Below are 23,936 nucleotides of genomic sequence, written 5' to 3'. Positions count from 1 at the left end.
TTATCATAATTCATAATAAAAAAAATTAATAAAATATTATTTTTTATAAATTACATAAAAATTATGATAATATTTTTTTTTATTATAAAAATATTTTTTTTTTTTTATATTTTTTTTTATTTTTATTTTTTTATTCAAAATCTTGAGAAAAAAAATGTTAAAATATTTAGCAATTTTATTTATTTTTTCAACCCAAACAATTTTTAACAAGAATAAAAAAAAAACTTTCCTAATTTAGCACAAAATAAAACTTTTTTTCCGTTGAAAAATTATATTTAATAAACATCACCAAATATTTACTCATTTTCCGTAATCCAACCATGCTTCTTAACACAAGAAAAAAAAACGTAAATTGTAAAAAATAATTTTGAACGTAAATTCTCTCCTTTTACGCCAAATTGTTTGTTAAATCACAAAATAAAGAAAAAAATCTCCCTCAATTGTTTAGTTATTCTTGTTTATGAAAGTTGTAAAAAAATCTTTCCTAGTGTTTAGTGCAGCCATTGAATAAAGTAACAATAATAATAATCATAATATAAATAAGAAAAAATAAAGAAAAGAAACGAAAGCTTAAAAAAAAGTGAACAACATAAAAAAAAGAGAAGAGAAAAAAATTTACAACAAAAAAAAATAATAAAAAAGTAAAAAAGGGGAAAAGAGATAAAGTGAATAATCAAATTTTTTATATACTCATTCACACACCTTTAAAAAAAATTCCTGCTTCTCTTTTCTTAATATTTTTTCTCGACTATGATAATATTAACATAGCGCGAAAAAAATTTACCCACCTGTAAAAATTTTTTTCCGCACCGTCTCATAGACACCAGGCGTTAACCTACAAAAAAAAAAAGAAAAAAAAATAAATCATCAAAAAAATTATTCGCAACAAACAACATGGATAAGCCAGTGTGGATTACCGTTCTACTATTTTTAGTTACCATTTTGCCATACCATGAAACAAGTAAGTAACTTTTATTTATTTTCCTCGTACGCGGGTCACTATTTTTTTTTTGTTCGTTTGTGTTGTCTAAAATAAAAATTTATCGTATTCGATCGTAATTTATTTACGTGATTGTGTGTTTGCGGTTTTTATTTTTCGCTTTTTGGAGCAAAAATGGGCCAAGTGACAAGGTTTCGCACAAACAAAGGCAAATTGTGTGACTGTACAATTTTGTTTGTTTATGTGCTTTCGCATTCCTCACTATGTTCCTGCCTCCCGGCAGAATATTTAAATGTGTACCTTAATTTAATTGAGTCTCGGTATGTATGCGGTGATTGTTTGAACAATTTTTCTTGTTTGTTTGCTCGTTGGATGACTGGGCACACGTTAATTGAGGAGGTATTTTCGTTTGGATTTCCGGATTTACTTCAGGAGGTAGAGATGTGTATTTATTTTAGAGAAAAAAAAAGGAAAAATTAACAAAATAAATTTAATTTAATTATTATTTTAAACTCAAATTATAGAAGTATTTTTTTTAAATTTTTCTCTTTATAATTTTTTTTTATAAAAATTATTTTTGTCAAAAAAAAGTCCTTAAATAATATAATAAAATTGTTTTAAAAAATATTAATGGTTAATTAAATATAATTTATGATTTTTTATTCATTTATTTTATTTTATTTTTAAAAGTAAAAAAAAAAAAATTATTTTTAATTATTTTTAATTTATTTTTTTTGTTTAAATTTGAAAAATTTATTTTTTATTTATTTTAATTTAAATTGAAAATTAATTAAGTGAATTTAAATTAAAAATTAATTAATTTAATTAAATTAAAAATATTTTTTTTTTTCATTTTATTTATTTCAAAACGTCAAAAACTTATCAAACTCTCATAATAATTAAAACTACATCAAAATTTTAACGTGTCTCAAAGGACTTGTTTTGATTAAATATTTTAAATGTGAGTCAAATTACGACAAACTCAAAATTGTAATTAAATAAATGTCGACTTAAAACAATTGAACCACAATTCTGAATGAAATTTGTTTCAAAAATAAGTCAAATTTCACTACCAAAACTTTTCATTCAACTGACAACAAATCGATAGAGAGGTTACCCGATATCTCGTCACCGCAATTTGTTTTTCACACACACAAACAAAGTAAACAAAGTGCTCAAGTGTCACACTCCAATTGACTTTTGCATGCTCAATTTTTCCTTCGAGTGTGACAGAGTTTAATGTTACAAATAATGTCCAATGAAAAAACAAATCCTTGTTCAACATAATTCTCTACAAGTTAACTACATCTGCACCTTACGCAACAAGTTGACGATAATTGTGACACAAGTGTTCTATTATATAAAAAAAAACTTGTTAATTTAAAATGTTTAGACACCTTTTTGCGTGTACTTGAAACAAAAACGTTCAACCGTAATAATCGTCTGTGATACAATACGTACAATAAAAAGTTGAGTGCGACACTCCTTTTGAGCAAACAAAATGAATGTAAATAAATAAAATTTAATTTTTTTTCCTCTCTTCGCACAAAAAGGAAATAATGCGAATTACGTTGAAATAATGTTGTTGACGTTAATGCTCTTTGTGTGCGGAGTGGAAAATATTTTAAAAAAGTTTTTCGGAGGAACTGAAGAAAAAATCGCTTTTGTATGGAAGTTGATGTCTGTCTGACAATTTTTTTTAAAGGTAATTTTTTATATATTTTTTTTTATTATTTTGTAAATTTATTTTGTTTATATTTTTTTTCAGTTTTAAGTTTTTTTTAGTTTATGAAAAAAAAAATTAAAAAAATAAATGAAACTTTACTTTTTTTTGATAGAAGGATGAACCAGCTCAGCACAAAAAATTGACTTGATGATTTATTTGACAAAATTTGAAGAGTTGCTGCTAAATCTTAACAGAAATAATCTCAACAGATTTGAAAATCTTAATATCGGTTGGACTGCAGTTCATTTTAGAAACTTTTGATACAATATGCCTCATGCCTCATTATTAAAGTAATTTTTTTCTCTTGGTACGAAAGGCAAACTTATCAAGAACCTAGATTGATTGGAGCATTCAAAACCTAAAATGGGTAGTAAAACTAACTATTTTAACAAATATGAACTCAGGCCAAATAAACTCGCAAGAAAAGATTGGAGCAAGTAAAAGACATATACAGTTTCAAAGCCAGATAGTCCAGAATCTTAAGACATTAATTGCCAAAGAAACATAAAATGGAGAACTCTTAAATGAAAAAAAAATCTTATAATGAAAAATACTAAGCCAGAGGCCTTAATTCAAATCATTTCTAGATGATCATGGATCTTTAATGAGCTGGAGAAGTTGTTATAGGAGTGTATAAAAAAATAGTTTTAGCAGAATATATTCTGTGAAAATCAAATTATTCAACAATTTTATTAAAACAATGAAAGAAAAATAATTTTTGCTTCAGACTCTCAATTTTTATTTTGCTTTGAAAGCTCTTCGATTTACGAGTTTTAAACTTTTTTTTTATTGAAATATCAACCAAGAGTCTTCTTATTTTGCGATTATAACGAAATTACAAACAAGTTTTCAAACTTAAATATTAAAATAAATCCAAAAATGCGCTTAGGTCATTTCTCTATTTTTTACGTGACAAGTCGCACTTCCAGATTAAATTATATCAACACAAATCTCTTGTCTGTGGTTCGCATGCAAATATACGACGTGTCACAACATGAATTGAGAAAGAAATTATGACGAGCAACGGATTACGTATTTTGTTCTCGGGACTTTTTCATTCATTCAGAAAGAAAAAAATATAAAAGCATTAACTCTATAATTTGTCTTTTGTTTAAAAAAGAGATCCATCCCTTTTGACATTAAAGAAAATGTAAACACTTTCAAATATTCACAAAAAATTCTATTAAGTCAATATTTATTTACAATTTTTTTTTTATTTAACATCACTGATGCTTCGTTCAAAGCAAGTTCAAATTTAATAATATTCACAATCCCTCGTTTTTTTTCGTTTACTTTTTTAATCAGACGTCGAGTCCCATTTCCTAGTAGAATCCCGTCGGTATCATCGGCGGTAATTGATGATGCTGATAATACAACGTCGGATGATTTAATAAGTCGATTTGCGATTGGTAGCTAATTCCTGCGTTTATATATGTCATCGGTGTCATGCAAGACTGCTGCTGATGCTGGGGATAGTGTTGTTGCTGCTGCTGCATAAAATGAGGATATTCGTGATGATAAACGGTGGGAAATAGCGGCGTTGGTTGTATGATGGCTTGTTGATATTGCTGCCCCTGTTGATGCCAAGTCACTGACGACGGGGTTAATTGAGGTTGAAGTTGTTGCTTTGGCAGGTTTGCGTAGATTTGTTGAGGATGCTGCTGCTGCTGCGTATTTGGTGCTTGTATGAGATTATTGACTGTCAATTGTAACGCCGACGAATAAGGATAGAAAAATTGTCGGAAATAGATCAGCGGGAGATGAGCTGCTGCAGTTGACAGTTGTGGCGTCAATGGAGGCAGCATTTGTTGTTGTTTCTTCGTCGTCGCCGAGCGTTGTTGTTTAGCGATTTTCTCCTCGAAGACCATGGGATCAGCTGGCGTGTAACTCGGGAAGTGTGGCGGGGTAGAATTACCAGAAACAGCATCTGGCAGCAGAGGAAAAGTATGTTGCTGTTCACAAGTCGAAGGTTTTTCTAAATTCCTCTTGAATCGACTATAACGTGGCTTATCCTCGTCCGTATCGTTGACATATAAGCAACAATCCTCGGCATGATAATGTTCGCAATGGAAACACATCGAATCAGTAGGTGTCGAACATCGTCCAATTGAGTCTGTGGAATTAGCGTAAGACGATTCATCCTCGAAACTAATCCGCTTTGGAACAGCAAGATCCAGAGGTACAAGATCCGGAACGCATGGCATAGGAACTTCCTTTAAGGACATTTTTCTCACAAGTTTTCTAGCTTTTCGAAGTTTAGCTAAGGGAGTAACAGCGGTTGCTGGCTCGTCAAACGGTGAGACGGGAATGTCAACCTAAGAAGTTAATTTTTTTTTTAGTAATTAATTTAAAAAATAATTTTTTACTGAACTACCTTGTTCTTCTTCTCTCGCTTCAACTTTAACGGTGTACTTCGTCCGATACCCATCATGATACTGAAATAACTTTCTCGACAAAACAAAGGGACAAGTTCATGAACTTAAATACGTAAATTCCAGGTCAGGTATGTTTTTTTGAAAGTTCTACTGAAATCCGGATTAAAAATTTTGTGTCGAGTCGTTACTTGCTAATGATAAACTGACTAAATTTTTCGACTTTACGTACCTTTTTAGTCATGTCATGACAGTGCACTACAGTGATATTAAGGGCAAAATGTACTTTTGACTCGGCGATGACTAACATGCAATACCATATACGACTCGTACAGCCCTAGAGAGGTACAGTTTTATGTAATTATTGCACATTTATGGCCTGAAAGAGGCAACAAAATATGAATTTCGTTTTCAATTGTGTGATAAGATAATAATAATAGATTGTAAAATTGTAAGGATTAAGGGCGTTTTGTATACTTTTTTTGTTAATTAGGTACTTTCAATTTCTCTCGTACAGATCCGTACCGATGTATGTACCTACGTATGTCTATAGCATTCTGTACGTAGAAAAAATAAAATAAAACGAAAGGGATAGCAAAACCTGCTTTCTTATTGGAAATAATTTTTCAATTTTTCTTGACAGTCTCTAAGTCTGCGTTTCTCGTTTGCTGTCTAAAAATAAATTGGTTTCACAGCTGTCTACTAATAATTTTTTGATTGTCATAAAATAATGCTTCGGTGCGTTCAGTTTGCTAAAACTCGTTAAGACTCGTGTGTTTGTCTTCTTATGAATGAGTACCGCGCGCGTCATTGACAAAAATTTAATATTTTGCCGCAAACATGTGTTTTGCGATTTTTTTCTTATTTTCATTTTTTTGGGAAACATCTCGCAATAAATCAAAATGCAAAATCTCAGAGTCTTATGCGGGTGTCACACACATGACTGACTGACGGAAATCCCTTTTATGAACATGTATTTATTGTTATAAGACAATGTTGCCAAAAAATGTGTGTTTTTCTGAAATTTGCATGAAATTGGATAAGAAAAAAAAGGAAATAGCGCGAAACGTGGAATGAAGTGGATTTGTCCTTGATTTAAAGGACATGCAAAGTCAATTCCTTTTTTATTGGGGAAGGCAAGGACTTCAAATTATCTTCTTAAATTTAAGATTTTAAGAAAATTTTTTTTATAGTAAAATTTTTAATCAAATTTAATTTAAGTCAGATTTCTAAACTTAAAAATTTGAAAAAAGAAAAATACAAAATTAATTTTTGTTTTCAAATATAATTTCAATTAATTACATTTTGTTGAAAATTTTAAAAAAAATATCTATTTCAAACGAAAATAAATTAAATTAAAAATTATAAATTGACTTTTTAGTCATTTTTTGACATATTAAATTAATGTAAATTTTTTAAAAACTTAAGTACTGGCAAATTTTATAAAATTCAAAAATTTGTAAAATTTGAGTATATTTAATATATTATCAAATTTTGAAATTAAAAAATTAAATAAATATTAAATATGAAAATAAATAAAATAAAATAAATAAAAAAATTTAAAAAAAAATTAATTTTATTTTTTCGTTACTACTTTTTGTTTACTTCTTGGTAAAAAAATTTGAAAAAAAATAAGATTTTTTTTATTTAAAAAAATAAGATTTTTTTTATTTTTATAAAAAAAAAAAAAAAAAAAAGTAACAAATAAAATAAATTAAATTTAATTAATTTTTTTTTAATTTTTTAAAATATGAAATTTTATGACTAATTAATTAATTTTTAATTTAATTTTTATTTTATTTATTTTCTATTTTTTTTATTTTTATTATTAATTTAATTTTAAAATTTTTTTTAAATAAAAAATTCAACTTTTTTTAAATTTTTTTTGTACCTCAATGTCACAACCAACTAAATTATATCAACTCCATTGTCATATTATTCCATTAAAAACCACTTTTAACCGCAACAGGATCAAATAATGATCCAACACAACAATGTTCCTCCATTGTTTGTGCACTTTTACCATTTTAGAGTAGACCGGTAGCTTAAAAATAATAATTACTTTGTAGATGAGTTACACATTAAATACGCTCGTTTATGTGTTTTTGTCGAGAAAACAATGAAAATGTGTTAAAACATGCATTTTCACAGCGCTTCCTGCATTTTGTTAAGTTTAAATAACAATTATTTCCGTTAACTTGAGTTTGAAAAGGCTTTTCTATGAAAAAGTTTTTTTTTCGTCTCTTTTCATGTCAAAAGTATTTGTGATAAATGCCTCTTGAACTGTTTGTTTTGCGAAAATTGCTTTTTTGAGATAAACGTTTTTCGTTTAAATTACACAAAAAGAACTCATTTTGCTAAAGTTTGAAATTTTTAATGAAAAATTTATACTAAAACAGAAAAATTAAAAATATTAACTTAAAAAATTGAAAAATTTTATTTAAATTTTTTTTAAAGAAATTTTATCAGAATAATTATTTCTAAAAGAATTTAATTAAATTTTGTAAAAAAAAAATAAAAAAAAATATTTTTGAAGAAAATTCAATTTTTTAAAAATTTCTGTAAATATTCTTGAAAAATTAAATTTTGAACAATATTTTCCTCGAAATTGACTCAAAATAATTTCAAATCTAAAAAAAAATATTTAACTGAAGCAAAAATCATGAATTTTTTACCATCGGTCACGAATAAATTTCATTTGATGTCCATTTCGATTCAGATGCCATCCAGATTTCCCAATAAATTTATTTTATTTCAATGATGTGTAGCAAAAGTTTGCACAGCGAGAGACAGGTTCGAAACATTTATGGTCAATAACGTCGATAAAATTGTTTGTTTTATCCCCAATTTTTATAGGATCACGTCGGTCTATTTCTGTGTTGTCTCTCCAAACGACATTTTATTGTTTATTGTTTCCGGTACTGGGCTGACATTAAAAACATTTGACATTTTTTTTTTGCTTTTGTTTTAAGAAGCACATAAAGAAGAATGTCTTTTCATAAGAAGGTGAAGGAGAAAATAAAAATTATTTTTTTTCATGTGTGTGTGGGTGATGTCGTCATAAGCAATGTAACATAAGTGTAGCTGGAGGCTTATCTTCAGCAAGAAATTTAATCTGCAAATCTGCAGAGAGAACGTCGAGAGAGAAGAGTCACATAACGCACAAGTTGGAAAGAGGCAGATTGTACTTACTTTTTATTATTTATCTCAAGGTGTATAAATAACATTTTCAACGTTTCATTTTTTTGTGTTTTGAATTAGGGAAGGTTTGATTAGGAAAAATGTTTCAATTATTTTTGGTGCCAATAAAAAGTTTTTTTTAAAAAATGAAAAATATTTTTAATTATTTTTAATAAATTGAATTAAATAAATCTAATTAAAATTAATTATAAAAAAATTAATTAAAAAATTATTAAATTTATTTAAATTAATTATTAAAAAAATAAATTTAATTAAATAAATTATTTTTTAATATTCAATTAAGGAGAATAAAAATTTTTTAAATTTTTTATTTTAAATTTTTTCTTATCAGATTTTATAATTTAAATAAAATTTAATTCAAATAAACATTTTAAAATCTGATTTTAAAAAAATAATTAAAAATTAAAAAATATCAATTTAATAAAAATATAAATAATAAATTGAATTAAATAAATTATTTTTTAATATTCAATTTAGAATAAAAAATTTTTTATTTTAATTTTTTTCTAATCAGATTTTATAATTTAAATAAAATTTCATTCAAATGAAATTTAAAAAAAAATAATTAAAAATAAAAAAAAATAATTTAATAAAAATAAAATAAAATAAACAATAAAATTAATAAAAATAATCATAATCAGGAATTTTAAAATAATTATTTTAAAAAATTGAAACAATTTCTTTAATCGCCCCAGCCTAAACAAGATATCACGACACAAAGTCCCATCAAGTGCAGTAAAAGTAAGGGATTACATAAATAATAAAGAAAAGAAAAGAAAAAAACTGAGGAAAGGAGATTATACCTTGAGGTGTCTCATTTCATGCGTATGTCATTACATAATAAACATTTTAGAAGATTTTCATTTAAAAGTTAAACAAATCTTCTTCAAGTGTCTTTTCTGATGAAGACAGAAAATGATTCTCTCTGGAGCACTCTTGAGTAAATTTTCATGAATTTTAGTCATGAAACTCCACAGGGAGATATTTTTATTTCAGATATTTATAAATTTTTCATGCAAAATTGTTCAATATTCGTCAATGTTTTGACAAGTTGACTGCCTTTATGAATGAAAAACGAATTAAAGTGGATTTAATGAACTAAGAAGTTTGTACCACGAAAAATTATTTTTAGATTTTGTGTTCTTGGAAATTTATGTTTGAAAGAAAATTATAATTTTTGAACCTAATTGAAGGAAATTGATGTTTGCTCGTTTAAACGTACGATTATAATGATATTATGATTTTTTTAAAAAGATCAAATTACCTTGAATTAATATGCTTTTTGTTATTTAAAATTTTTTTTCTGAAAATCTTTTATTATAAACAATTAAAAGCTATTAAATTTTTTTTTTCTTTAAAATGAGAATTTAATGATTTTTAAAATAAATAAATTTAATAATAAAATAAATGTTAAAAAATAAATAATTAATTAATTTAAAAAAATAAAAAATTATAAAATTTAAAAAAAATTAATTATTTAAAGATTTTCATATTTTTGATAAGGAATTTATTTAATTAATTTTCTTTGAAAATTTTTAAAAATAATTTTTGTAAAATTAAATAGAAAATTGTTAATTTTTTTTATAATTTTATCAAAAAAAAAAAAAAAAAAAAAAATAAATAAAATAAAAAAATAAAAAAAAAATTAAAAAAATCAAGAAATTTTCTAAAAATATGATTTCAACTTAATTTTTCCTCAAACCACTTTAAAAACTTTCACAAAAATCAATTTCTACTTTTTCCTAATCACCGAAAATAGATTCATAACAACTCAATAATATCCCATCGTTTTTCTCTTTCAGTCAATATGTCGTCAAATAAATAACTTGTAACCCATCTAATGATTAATTACTGTCAATTTACCGTCTTTGTTGTCTCAATCCACTCACTTTTCGAATGTCTTGTCACCCCTTCGTGACATACCGAATATTTCTCATTAAAATTGAAATTCCATTAAATATTTAATTGTCGTCATTAGTTCGGACGCAAAACACACACGTTGCAGCAACACCTTGCATCAATCACATTTTCGCAATTAAATCCTTTCGACAAACGAGGTCCATGCGAGAAATCGACCAACAACAATGAAATCAATTAACTTTTATGGCGCTTTAAAACAAATAAAATTAATAAATGATCGTAATTAAGCATGTTTGAACGGAATAATTGTCGTCATTATCAACCACAATCGCAACAATAATAATGGGTCACAATTGTCTTTTGTTTCCATTTTTTTTTACACGTGTCCAATTTTTTTTTTACTTCGAAAGAAATCTGATCCGTTTTATCTGCGTCATGATTAATTGATCCGCGAGATATTTTTAGCTGGAAAGTCCATGTCGGGAAAATGTAAATATTTTTCATGTCAATTACCGGAAATGACAGCTGAGCTAATGAGTCGACAAGCAGTCAAGTGGGCAGATCGCAACAAATGACGCAGAAAGTATCAATGTCTTTTTTTTATGGACTTTGCCAGATAAAATTTTTCAATTTTGTTACAATTTCTTGGAAGTTTTATTTAAATGTTTACACAGAGTAATAGTAAAATAACGAAAATCACGTCGATGATAAAATAAAATGATATTAAATTTATCCGGAATTGAATTACTCACTACTTTTAAATCGTTCCACGAAATTCAATAAAACAATAAAATTGAAAAGGAAAAGTTTTCATTGCATTATGCAATTCTTTTAACAATATTTTTTCTGAGTTTTTTTTTATATAAAATTTCTATTATTATTGAAGCGCCGCCTTCGCAAGTCATACAAAAAATAAATTAAATTGAAAAATTGAGTCATTCCCACAAATAAAAGGAAGATTTCTTGTTCGTGCTGCCTTATTGTGCAACTTTTCGAAATGAATTTAAAACTGATTGAATAATGATGATAAAGATGATGTAAGGTTAGAAAATTTGCACCAGAAATTTTATTTTACTTGAGCGCTTTATTATTTATTTGTTCTTTAAATTACTGTAAAAAATTATTTTTATTTTTTTAAAAGAGGTCGAATTTAATTTTTAAAAAATTACAGGTCTGAAAAAAATTTTTAATTAAACTCTGACTTGAGTAAAATTAAATAAAATATATATTTGACTTAAAAGGCTTAAATTTAAAAATATTTCAAAAGTCAAGTTTTTCAATTTTTGAAAGATTTTTATAAAATTTTAAATATATAAAAACCATAAATTTTTTTCTGAGTTATTAGTTTAAAAAAAATATACGAGCAAAATAACTTCTAATCTTAGATTAAACTAAATTAAAATTACTGATTAAATTAAATTAAGCCGCTCAAAATGAAATTAATTAATTATTGTACGGTGCCAACAAATTTTAAATTCTTAACAAAAACAATTGGGGATAAAAAAAAAATAAAAAAGTATTATTTATTGTTTATTATTAATAATTATTTTTTTATGAATTTTTGAAAATTAAAAAAAGGTTTATTTTGCTCCTCGTGTCATCTCGATTTTTGTCAATTTTTTTAAATTTTTTGATTGGATTGTGTTTTTTTTGTGTTTTTAATAATTTTTTGAGCCATTTCAAGCATTTTTGGAAAAGAAATTAGTCAGATTTAGAGAATACCTGAAAATTGTCAAAATTAATTAATTAAATAATAAAAATTAAAGTAAACGTTTTTTGAAAAGCTTCGAATTTCTTTTAAAAAATTATCAAAAACAATTTAAATAATTATTAGAAGCATAAATAAACAAATTCTAATAAAAAAAATTTGAAAACTTTGACCAAAATCGAGATACCATATAGAGCAAAATGACTCTCCTTCAAAATTTTCAAAAAATCATAAAAAAAATTTGACCTGCTACATCTTATCGTATCGTAAAACGTGTCGAATATTTTTTAGTCCTCTATCAAAGGTTTCAGAATTGTTAAGAATTTTTGAAATAATTTGTTGGACCGTGTTATCTATTACTGAGCTAAAATATTTTTTTATACTAATAAAATTAATTCCTGAAAAAAATAACTGAAGCCTTTTCGCTAAAAAATTAAATTTTCCCATATTGTCTAGTGGTAAGGATACCACAGATATTTTTAAAATTTTTACCTGACTCTTCGAAAATTTTTAAAAATCCATAAGAATTCCTCCAATAGTTGTTTTGAATTTTCCTTAGCATCCTTAAAAAAAATTCTTGACCTATAAATTAAAATTAATTTTAAAAGTTACAAATCATCAACATTTAAAACTTACCTCAATTCCGAATTTTCACAGAAAAAAATCATGAAAAACGACTAAAATTCATGGAAGAATCCAAATTCGCACTACAAAATCGCTAACAACTCCGAACCAAGTTAACATGATTTATTTTGAGCGTTTTTTCATGTTCACCTCTGCCGACGATTTTATTGATTGGTAGCAAGGTGCACCGCATGTTCTCATATTTTAGTTGAAAAACGTACACAAAACGAAGATACAAAAGGTTACAAAACATCGAAAATAACTCAATTCCTCACCAAACCAGCATTTTCTTTCATTTATTCGGGGTTTTCTGTTGTAGAACTTGGTAGACAGATAATGAATGGTTGGTCTGAATGAACTTTCATACGATGTACAGAATTGAGTCGAAGTTGTACCTGATAAATAAATCAAATTGCAGGAATTTTTAGTATCTACGGCATTCTTCGGCGAATGAATTAAATAATAGCTTAATTAATATATTGAATCGTTGATAGATGTTACTTTCCGTTTTCTCCCTGTCTTTCTCGTCTGCCGAAGAAAAAGCTGCTGCTATTATTAGATAATGACTCATTAATTATTAAAACAGCTATCCATTAAACGACTCGTATCATGTTCCATTTTTTCCTTCGTTTTTTTGCTGTTTCATGCCTCGGAGATATCTTGGAGAGCACAAGAAGGTATTTTTTTCGTGTTTAGTTGAAATAAAAAAAAACTTCTTATTATTTAATGTTATTATAGTACAAGAAACACCTTTTAAATGATCATTTTCCTTTATATCATTAGACGACGATGAAAATCCACCCCGATCATTAAACCGTGGAATGTGTTTGTGTCTTTTTCCTTCCGCGCGCGTCGTCATCATCATCGTGATCTTACTTAACGAAACAACACTTCACTATACAACACTATAACACACCCATTTGCAGTAATCGTAAGTTATGTGAAGATGGAGTGAAATTTTTTTTTTCGGTAATGGAAGAAGGTCATTATGGAAATTGTCAGTGTGGTATATGCCGTTCCTTTTGCTCGATGATGATGATGATGATACGTTTCTTAATTAGCAGTAAATCATGCAACGCAAAAAAAAAATAAGATAAATTGTTGTTCTGTCAGTATCAGCTTGGATGGCGAAGGTTTCGTGCTGAGGTGTTTTCAGTTAATTTTTAATAAGAACGTAATTTGATGCAATCTCCTCATTATTATTATTATTATTGTTGCGATACGGGCTTAATAGGCTCTTCTTAGATTAACAATATTGTTATTTTTTTTTTATCGCGAACGTAATTTGGGGAGTGATGGTCAATCGTAAAAGTGGATGGACAAGACGTGATGTAGAGGGAGGAAAGTGCGTGAGCGTATTTTTTTCGTTTTAATTTTTGTAAGAAGACTTAATTTGTAGAAATAAATTAATAGAAACTGAAAATAATTATTTTTAACATTTTTATACTCCTCATAAAATTTTTTAATATATGAAAATTTTTCGAAATTTTTGTACTCCTCTTAAATAATTTTTTTTTATCTAAATTTAATTTTAAATAATTTTGAAAAAATTTTAATTTGTAAATTTTCTCATTTTCGCACTCCTCTTATAATATTTTTTATAAAAAGTTAATTTAAAAAAATAAAAAAATTGATTTTAGTGAAATTTTGAATAAAATGAGATTTTTTTAGGAAAAAATTTAGGTAAATGTCTAAATTTTCACTTTTTTGTACTCCTCATAATAAAAACCAATCCATTTTTCAAAATTTTGTTGCTAATATTTTGAATATGAACATTTATTTAAAACCACGTGACCATCTTTTGTTGAAAAATTGAAATGCTTTCTGAAAACAACTTGAATATTTATGAAAACTTATCAGATTAATTATTTTTTAGCTTACGAAATAATTTTAAGATATTATAATTTTATTAATTGCAAATCAATTATGTTTCATTTAAATGTTGGTCACGTGGTTTTAAAATAAATTAATAAGTTTTTACTTACAGAAGCAAAATTTTGAAAGAAAACTTGGTTTTTTATTATGAGGAGTACAAAAATGTGAAAATTTAGACATTTATTTAATTTTTCTTTCATTTTTCTAAATTCTCATTTAATTCAAAATTTCATTAAAATTCAATATAAAAATGTATAAAATAAATAATAAAAGGAGTACAAAATTGCGAAAAATTGTAAATTCAAATTTTTTAAATTAATAATTTTTCTTAAAATTTTTTTATTTAATTCGTGACTGATCCAACATTAATTTTTAGAAAAAAATGTGAAAATTTGATTTCTTTAAATTAAATTAAATTAAATAAATTAATTTTTTTTTAAATTTTAAAAAATTTTTAAATTAAATTTTAAATTAATTTTTTTTAATAAAATATGTGGAGAGGAGTACAAAAATGTAAAATAAAATAAATTCAGCCTTTAATTTCAAATATTTTCCCTAAAAATTTTTTAATAAATTTTAAAACTTTTTCAAAGACTTGTTTTTTTAAAAGCCTTGTAAAAATTCATAAACCTTATTTGTTGAAATAAAATGTTTATGCATAAGTTTTCCCTCAACCATAACAGACCCTTTTGAAATACTCACCCCTTTTTTTGCTTCCCTCACATGAAAATGTCGTCAACAATCAACAAGTATTACTTATCCAGACTTCCCTTTCCCACTCACATAACTTCATATGTTGGAAATTATCATTAACCAGCCTCCTTAACGCACGTGCCTTACTCCCTGAAATGGAACAGATTAGCTTTAATAATCTAGATTTAATGGTTCATCGTAAAAAATCGTTTTTTCCCGCGTCGTACTTCGTAGAAAAAAGTGCCATTGCTTAAAAAAAGGCTGTGGTGTCTAAACATACGCACGAACACGTTAACGCAGGATGATATAATAATAATAATAAAAAAATTATACGTCAAAAAGAACATGATAAGCATTTTTCCTTGGGTCATTAAATTCATTCACGAAAAAAGAGAGAAAAAAAATACGCACACCTCTTGTTATTTTTTTTTCTTTGTTTTTTTTTTTTTGCTTAGTTCAAGAACAATTCATCTCATGAATTATTTTTTCGAGACGAAACAAAGATATATCAAACATTTATTAATCTTGGGCTCTTGCGTTGTTGGGAATAATTTAAGCACTTATCAATCAAGAGCAACGAACAAACAGGCGGATAAACGAGCAAGTTCGTTAATCATTTCCTCGTTTTTTTCTCTCTCGAATTGTGACGAAGCATTTTTTCGTGTCTTTATTTCACCTTCCTTTATTTTTTTTTTTAGATAAAATATTAATTAAAAGTATGACTCCCAATGGAGTAGTAGAAAACGCGAGTCAGAGACATTGAGAGAGGTAAAGTTGTAAATCATGAAAAAAAGGAAATAAATTTGAAAAGTCAAAAAAAATAATTATTATAAATTAATTCAAATTTAATCAAAAAGCTAATAAAAAAATACCGGGCGTCTCCATTTTCGTCGAGCACATTTCCCTCAAGTTCGATAAAATTTATTACTTTCTTAATTTTCATTTTCCCCCGTAAACCTCTAGGTAAGCAAATAAAAACCAATTTAATGTCCGAACGACAAAAATAGTAAGAGACAAAACAATTCCCCGTTGTGCGTTTCGAGAGTAAGCGTCTGCTACACGGGTCTGTAAGCAATAAATAAAATTTATGTCCAAACATATTCTATACGAAAAACGCAAAAAAAAAATGGAGAAAAAGGAAGAAGGGACAGCAAAAAAATTAATTTTATTTAATTAAACCCATTTCATTACGTTTAGTCTATTACAATTTTGCTTTTATTGCGACAACATGTTTGATGACGAAAATAAAAATGAAAAAAAAAGAATGAAAATGAAGAGGGAAAGGGAAATTGTGACACTTTTTTTTGGCGGTGGACAACTGTCAAGAAAAGTTTTCGGACGTTTGTTTTAATTTAGATGTGACAAGTGGCGTTTTTATTGTTGCAAAAAGAAGGAAAAAAATGTTGGATTTTAATCGATAATTAGAGCTCTGAAGCTTTATGGCAGGCTTGAAATGCATAAAAGGCAACAAGTTATGCTCTGATGTAATTGGAAAAAATAACAATAGCGAGCTTTGAGTTTAATAAAAATTTCATAAGCGTATTTTTAAAATTATTATTTTAAAATTATTTTTAAATATTTTTTTTTATTAATTTTAATGAATAAAAAATTATTTAAAAATAATTTTAAAAATTTATTTAAATAAAAATATTTTCATTTTTTTTTAATTAAATAACTATTAAATTAAATTAAAAAATTATTTTGTGTGATTTTTAATTTTTTTTTATTATTTAAAAATAATTTTAAAAACTTATTTAAATAAAAATATTTTCAATTTTTTTTTAAATTAAATTAAAAATTATTTTGTGTGATTTTTATTTTTTTTTTGTTATTTAAAAATAATTTTAAAAATTTATTTAAATAAAAATATTTTCCTTAAGTTGGTAAAAATTATTTTGTGTGATTTTTAATTATTTTTGTTATTTTTACCTGAAGTTGGTAAAATCTTTTCATATTTTTTTGAAATTTTAACAAAAAAAAAATAAATAAATAAATAAAAAATTCAAAAATTTTTAAAAGATTAGGTAATAAATTAAAAAAAAATTACATTTTAAAAAATTGAAAACGATTTTTTTTCCTCATAAAATATATTATTTTTTTTTTCAAATAAAAAAATAATTTTTTTAAATTTAATTCTTTACTTTAGTTAAAAATTTTTAATATAATTTTAAACAAATATTTTTAATTTTTTCATAATTGATGTTTTTTATCTAGTTTGGATTTTAGTATCTCTGATTTGTTGAAATTTTCCGTTATTTTACTCAAAAATTTAAAACAGACAGACATTTAATTTATTTTTCCTTCCGTAATGCTTAATGAAAGGTTTCCAATGTCACGCCTTTTTATTACAGAAATTACAGAGCACTTAGTTTAATGATGTACATTACGCCTCTTGATGATGATCTCAACTTCCAAATCATTATTACAGCTAGCAACGTCTATTTATACCAATTTATCGCTATTACGTTAACTATTGCATCTTTCGTCGTCCTTTAAACGTCGCGTCATGTCACCGTTAACAACATTAATTTATACTTTTCTAAATTATTTCCTATCGCAAAACGACGACCGTACCTTGTTGCAATATAAACAAAAGTTTCCCGTCAACCGGATGACGACATTATATTTTTTTTTCTTTCGCTTCCTTCAAACAGCGCGATATAATATTATAATTTAATGAATGTACAAAGTACATAAAATGTAAGGCAACCGGTAACTCCATTACTTTTCATCCATTTAATGCATGCGGCTTGCAAACTGTCAATAACGAACGACGTAAAGTGTTGATACTGAGTTTAAGTGAGAGTACACAAAGGTGTGGCAGAGCACCATCAGTTACCAACACACATCGGAGCAAAAAACAAAAAGAGGTTGAGGGCTCGGTTTATTTATTTTCTTCCTTTTTGCTCGAACACGAGGCTAGCCACTCGGAGATAATCCAGTTCAGTTAAAAATTTTCCTTTTATGGCAAAATAAATACACAGAAACGGTTGACACAACAGACTAACACTTTGGAAACATTTTTGTAATTTTATCGTCATCCTACCAAAAACCATTAAAATAAATTTTCTCGTCCATAAAATTGCCTTGTGCATTTTAGAACGTTCTCGAGTTACTGAAATTTTGTGTCCCACACACAAATTTGCTTCGTGTTTAAGATATTACATTACATTCGATTGCAAATAATGTTGACGATATTTTCGAGTGACAGTCATTATCGTTCGGAATGTTTTGTGTAATAAATGAAGACCATTAGCAATAAATGGCTGTATTTTAAATCGTCTCTAGGTCGATTTTCAGTTTCAGTGTTAATAACTCGAAGAGATGAGAGATAATTTTGACCATTTTATGCAAATGTGAAACAGTTTTTTTTTTTTTTTGAATGTGGTCCATGCTAAATTTTGCGTTTATAGGAGAGAATTTGATATGATCGGACATTTAGCTTTATTTATAATGAAGATAAAGCTAGAAAGTACTTAAAAATCGATTTTTATGGACAAAAAGAGACTTGAAGCTTAAAGGATTTTAAAAATCGAATTTCTTTGATTTTTTTTTACTAAAATAAATTTTTCTATTAATAAAAACCTCATTAATTAAATTTTAAATAATTTTTAATTTATTTTAAATTTTACTCTTAAATTTAATTTTTTTTAAATTTTATTCAAAATAATTTTAAATTTAATTTAAAATTTAATTAATTTTTAATTGAATTAAATTTAATTTTAATTTTTTATTTCAAGTTTAATTCAATTTATTTTAAGTGTTTTTTATTTTTTTTATTAAACTGCTTCAAACTATTTTTCTTTAAATTAAATTAAATTTTAAATTAAAATTTCAAATTAAAAAAAAAATTAAATAAAATAAAAATTAATTTAAATTAAATTAATTAAATTAAAAAAATTAAAAATTAAATTAAATTTTAATTTATTTAATTTTTATTTTTAATTTGCTATTTTTTTTAACGACAAAGTCTCAAAAATAATAAAAAAAAGTTTTTTTGTTCCTTAATATTTTTTTAACGCGAAATAAGCTTAAAAATTCGAACATTACGAAAAAAATTTGGTTCATTCTCCATAAGCCTTGAATGATAAATATTGAAGCCATTCGCATAACATTTTAAAATTTTCCCATATTGTCTAGTGGTTAGGATATCAGTTTGATATCATTTAAAATTAGGATACTTACCCAAACTCCTTTTTTCCGTTGTAATTGGTTCTCCTTCCTTTTCCTTCTTCCAGCTTAAAAAAATCCTTAATTAATCCTTGGTTATCTTGCTTTAATTTACCTCCAATTACAAAAAACGTCAATAAGTTCAAATTAAATTTCGATTTGTTAAAACAAAAAAATCATTTCCATCCAGAACTCATTAAAAATTCAACAAACGTCATAAATAACGATAAAACAAATAAAATTTTCCTTAAACCCCATTAAAAATATTGAATATCGATAATTTTAACCCCGACAAATACATTTAAAATATGAAATAATGCGATTCGGGTTAAATGATTTACTTTCGGTCCTTACAACAAAGCGAATATTACTATCGATTATTCCCTTGAAATGCATTTTTAATGAAGGACGACTTTTCAGTCATTCAAAAAAAAAAAAAAAACATTTGAACGCGCAAGAACATTCCGGGAATTAGGGCATAAAAAGTAAACTAACCGTATTTATTTGAAGAGCATCGTAAATGGATGGAAAATATTGGACGTTTTTTTTACGTAACAAGCCGTGATACAGCGGAAACAAAAGAACAATCATTTTTGGAATGACACACTTGAATTTCCTTCCTTCGTTATTATTTCATCTTCAGGCACAAGTTAGCGCGCAGGTAAAATGATACGTGACACGACATTCGCCATCTAAATTTAGACGAGATGTATGATTGATTGTATTGCGTTGCTGGATCGTTTAATGGTCTCTTGGGATTTTTTTTGTGATATGGAACTCTTATGAATAATTTCGAGATTATTTGAAGCTTTTATTTTTTAAGCAAAAAAAAAATTTTTTTTTAATTATTTAAATGTTTTTAGTACATTTACTATGAAAAAAAGTTGGAATGAGAAAAAAAATTAATAATTGTCAGAAAAATCAGAATTTTCAGCATCGTCAGACTCGGAGTAGTCGTAATCATCCTCCTCATCCAAAACATCGAAGATTTCAACGTAGATAACATTCAAGTTATTTTTCAATAATTTGCGATATTCTCTACGTTGATTTCCGAAAAGAACTTTGTCAACGTAGAGTTTGAATTTTGGACGATTTTCTGATTGTTTCAAAATCTGAATTAATTGCTCGATGAATTTGATGCGAACTTCAAGACTCAAACTCAAAGAGGTGAGTTTTGGCAACGATTTAACCAAATTTAAAACTGTTGAATCATTTTTGATGTCTAAATGAAAAACTTCCAGAAACTCAAGTTGAACCAATTTTTGAAGTTTACTCAATTCGCAGTCCTTGAGCTTTTGAATTCCACTCAATCTCAAACTTTTCAATGAGCTCAACTTGGAAACCAGGTCCATATTCAATGATTGATTTTTGGCGCCAAAAATTGAAAGTTCCTCAAGAACATCTTTTTGGCTCAATTTTTCCATCAACTTGTCCAGTGCGTTGTGCAATTCAACCTTTCCTGTGTAAATGCGGAGTTTTTTCAAGTTTGGCAATTCACCAAGGTTTTCTATATTGGAAGACATGACATCAAAGGTCAGTTCTTCAATTTCATGTAAATTGTTTGCGATGAAATCAACCAGTTTGTTACTTCCTTCCAATTGTTTTGGAGTTAGAGCCGATCAAGGAATTAATATTGATCGACAACTTTTTCAAGGTCAAGTTCTTTTTCAATATTTGAATGTACGAGTCGCTTGTAAGCTTTGAGCAGCCACCTAAGTCTAAGGATTTCAAGGTTGAGACATTTTTGAAGAATTTTTCCGTAATGTTCTCATTGTAGACAATTTCCAGTGCTTCAAGTTTCGCATCTTTGAAACATTCTCCCAAACGATCATCGAATTCGACGTAGTTCAATGACAAAGCCTTCAAACGTTTGACAATGGGTCGAAATTTTTGGAATGTTCGTAAGTCAGAAAGGTCTATGGAGTGATGATCATAAGACTCCAAGTTTACACAATGTTCATTGATCCAATCCAAAACCACAGATTTGTCTCTAAGATTCGAGCAAAGATTATCTCGACCGGTATCGAGTGCCAAAGATTTCATTTCGGGACCCAAAAATTTAAAGATTTCCAATAGTTTTGCTCCATATTTGCGTGGCACGGTCTCAAAGTCAAGAGTTGCGAATCTGGAGCGACTTTGAAGAATCAAATTATCCAAACGACGACAAACGCCACGAAGGTTCATTAGTTCCAGCAGGTCAAAAAAGCGCAAGAGATACAGCAAACAGTCGTCGTTCAAATCCATTAAATCTAAAAAAGAATTGAATGAAATTTGAGAAAATAATTTAAATTTTGGTCAAATACTTACTTTCACATTTAATTGGAGTCGAAGCAGCTTTGGACATACTCATCTTTACAGCAAAAACACGAAAACCTTAAAAAAAATACAAATCTTAACAAAAAAGCCGGCTTCGAGTATTTTTTTTGCGATTTATTTACCTTTATTTCTTTGATTTTTCTTAAATGTCAGCGACTGAAGTTTGAATTTTTTAAAAGTTTTCACTTTTTCTAATTTTTTGAAGATATTTAAGAATATTTATTCACTTTAATTTATTTTTTTTGAGAAAAAATTAAGAATCAGCAACTTGTTGAGATTGTAAACAAAAATCCTGAGTGACTGTGAGTGACATTGTGAAATACTTGTTTACATTTTATTTATCATCAAAATGTGCATTGGGATTGTATCGTTTTCAAATTTTTAAATAGAAAGTTCAGGTATCTTATTTTTTATTGTTTTTTTATGGATGAGCGTCTCAAAATTATAAAAAGGGCAGAAAATCAAGTTTGATGCTAAGTTGCATTTTTTACAAGAGACATTGTTTGGTACAATTTTAAATAGTATTTTTTTTGCTTTAAATACAATATTTATTTAATTTAAATAAATTTTTGAATTTAATTTAATTTAATTATATTTAATTATTTATTTTTATTTGATTATTTATATAAAAAATAATGAAAAATATTTTTTTCCATGCCGCTGTAGATTTACTTCGATTGCTATATTAAAAAAAATTTAAGACCATTATAATATGTTAAAAATTATTTTTTATATTTAAAAAAAAAAAGTATTTTTAAAAAAATTATTCAATTAGGTATTTAAAAATATCTAGGAAAACCATGGAAATTCCGTTATTTAAAATTAAAATTTTAAATTAAATTAATTAATTTAATTTAATTTAATTAATTTTAAAAAAAATTAATTTGATTTAAAATTTTATTTAATTAATTTTAAATTAATTAATTTAATTTATCTTAATTAATTTAAATTAAAATTTTGAATTAAATTAAATTTTAAATTAAATTAAATTTTAAATGTAATTCAAAAAAAATTATTTTTAAAGTAAAATAAAAAATTTTTCGTAGCACTAATTCGGCTCAAATGGTTTTCTTTAATGACGAATGAGACTAAAAAAAATATATATTTAAAAAAAATATATTAAAAAAATGTTATACAAGAAGTTTTCAACTTCAAAAATAGATCATTTATATTCGTCAAGTAAAAAAAATAGTAAAAAAAGCGAACTAAAAAGGAATAAACAAGGGCCTTGTGTTAACAAAGTCGAAAAAAATTGCCAAGTAAATAAAGTTACAAAATTTTTGAGAACAAAAACTTGAATATAAAGGATTTATTTCAGAATAAATATCAATACTGCCGTACACTGAAATAAATCCTTTATATTCAAGTTTTTGTTCTCAAAAATTTTGTAACTTTATTTACTTGGCAATTTTTCGACTTTGTTACCACAAGGCTCTTGTTTATTCCTTTTTAGTTCGCTTTTTTTACTATTTTTTTTTTACTTGACGAATATAAATGATCTATTTTTGAAGTTGAAAACTTCTTGTATAACATTTTTTTAATATATTTTTTTTAAATATATATTTTTTAATATATTTTTCAATATATTTTTTAAATATTTTTTTTAATATATTTTTTTTATTTATTGCTTTTTAGTGTAGTAACATTTATTTAATCACGAAATCTCTAAAAACTAAAAAAATGACCCACAGAAAATTCATTGTAGTGACCGCCTTGGGTTAAGAGGTATCATTTGTATGGGAGGTCCATTTTAGAGAACCGCAGGACAAAAGTGATGTATGGCAATGTTGTGCGTCTCGACGAGACAAACATTTCTGCATCATTAGATTTTTGAAATTTGCACTGGGATTCGGTTTAAATTTGAATTTTCCGTTTTTTTTTTCGTTATAATTTTGAACTCTTATATGGGGAAAATTTTTTGTGCATTGGGATCATGTCTCGATTCCACAAATGGGACCTAAGTTGAGCAAAATAAGCATGACCTGTAGAACAAATGAACCTTCTATCTCTTAAGGGAAAGCCGTGAGGGCCGGGCGAAATGAGTAATAGAAGCCTCATTGACTAAATATAAAGGATCTATAAAAATTGAAAATAATTTTAAAGCAGCTTTAATTAAACATTTCTTAAAAGTCAGATATTCAGCAAAAAACCCTTCAAATTATCTAACATCGCCATTTTCATGAGAAATTACGTTCTAAAAATTATTTCACGTGTTAAAAAAATTAATTTTCCTCTCACAAAGGTACAAAATTAATAGATGTGTCATGTCATATCATAAAAAAACACACACAGAGGAAAAAATGATGGAAAAATTATACGGAAAATTGTCTATTAAAATTCCCATCATGATTTATGAGACTTTTCATCACTCTCATGCCTTGTCAAGAGCTTTCCTTTCTGCCTTCATTAAAAGTCTCGCATGTTTTTTCAAAGAGTCTCGTTATCTCTGTG

The 23,936-nt window shown here is 26.1% G+C and overlaps 2 protein-coding genes across 2 annotated transcripts in view; one reads left to right on the top strand and one right to left on the bottom strand.

The window, feature by feature from the left end:
• Window positions 1-695: 695 nt before the first annotated feature.
• Window positions 696-23,936, top strand: part of LOC134834407 (uncharacterized) — an 88,306-nt gene continuing 65,065 nt past the window's right edge. Inside the window, exon 1 of the mRNA XM_063849054.1 lies at window positions 696-961. Coding sequence (XP_063705124.1) covers window positions 895-961 — 67 coding nt within the window. The 5' untranslated portion in view covers window positions 696-894. The remainder of the gene's footprint in view (window positions 962-23,936) is intronic.
• Window positions 19,969-21,760, bottom strand: LOC134834305 (uncharacterized). Its single transcript, XM_063848927.1, has 3 exons — window positions 21,608-21,760; window positions 21,477-21,542; window positions 19,969-21,418 (listed from the first exon to the last, which is right to left on the bottom strand). Exons 2-3 carry the CDS (start codon window positions 21,517-21,519, stop codon window positions 20,754-20,756), a joined length of 708 nt encoding a protein of 235 aa, XP_063704997.1. The 5' UTR covers window positions 21,520-21,542; window positions 21,608-21,760; the 3' UTR covers window positions 19,969-20,753.

The sequence above is a fragment of the Culicoides brevitarsis genome, chromosome 3 (assembly GCF_036172545.1).
Source record: "Culicoides brevitarsis isolate CSIRO-B50_1 chromosome 3, AGI_CSIRO_Cbre_v1, whole genome shotgun sequence".
Taxonomy (NCBI): Eukaryota; Metazoa; Arthropoda; class Insecta; order Diptera; family Ceratopogonidae; genus Culicoides; species Culicoides brevitarsis.
The sequence above is the reverse complement of the archived record's forward strand: the minus strand, read 5'-3'. Positions and strand labels throughout refer to the sequence as shown.

Bases quoted from the DNA above. Each gene is read 5' to 3' on its own strand.
- LOC134834305 (XM_063848927.1), bottom strand. From the start codon at position 21,519: ATGAGTATGTCCAAAGCTGCTTCGACTCCAATTAAATGTGAAA. The intron at 21,419-21,476 runs GTAAGTATTTGA...ATTCTTTTTTAG, and splicing joins GACTCCAATTAAATGTGAAA to ATTTAATGGATTTGAACGAC.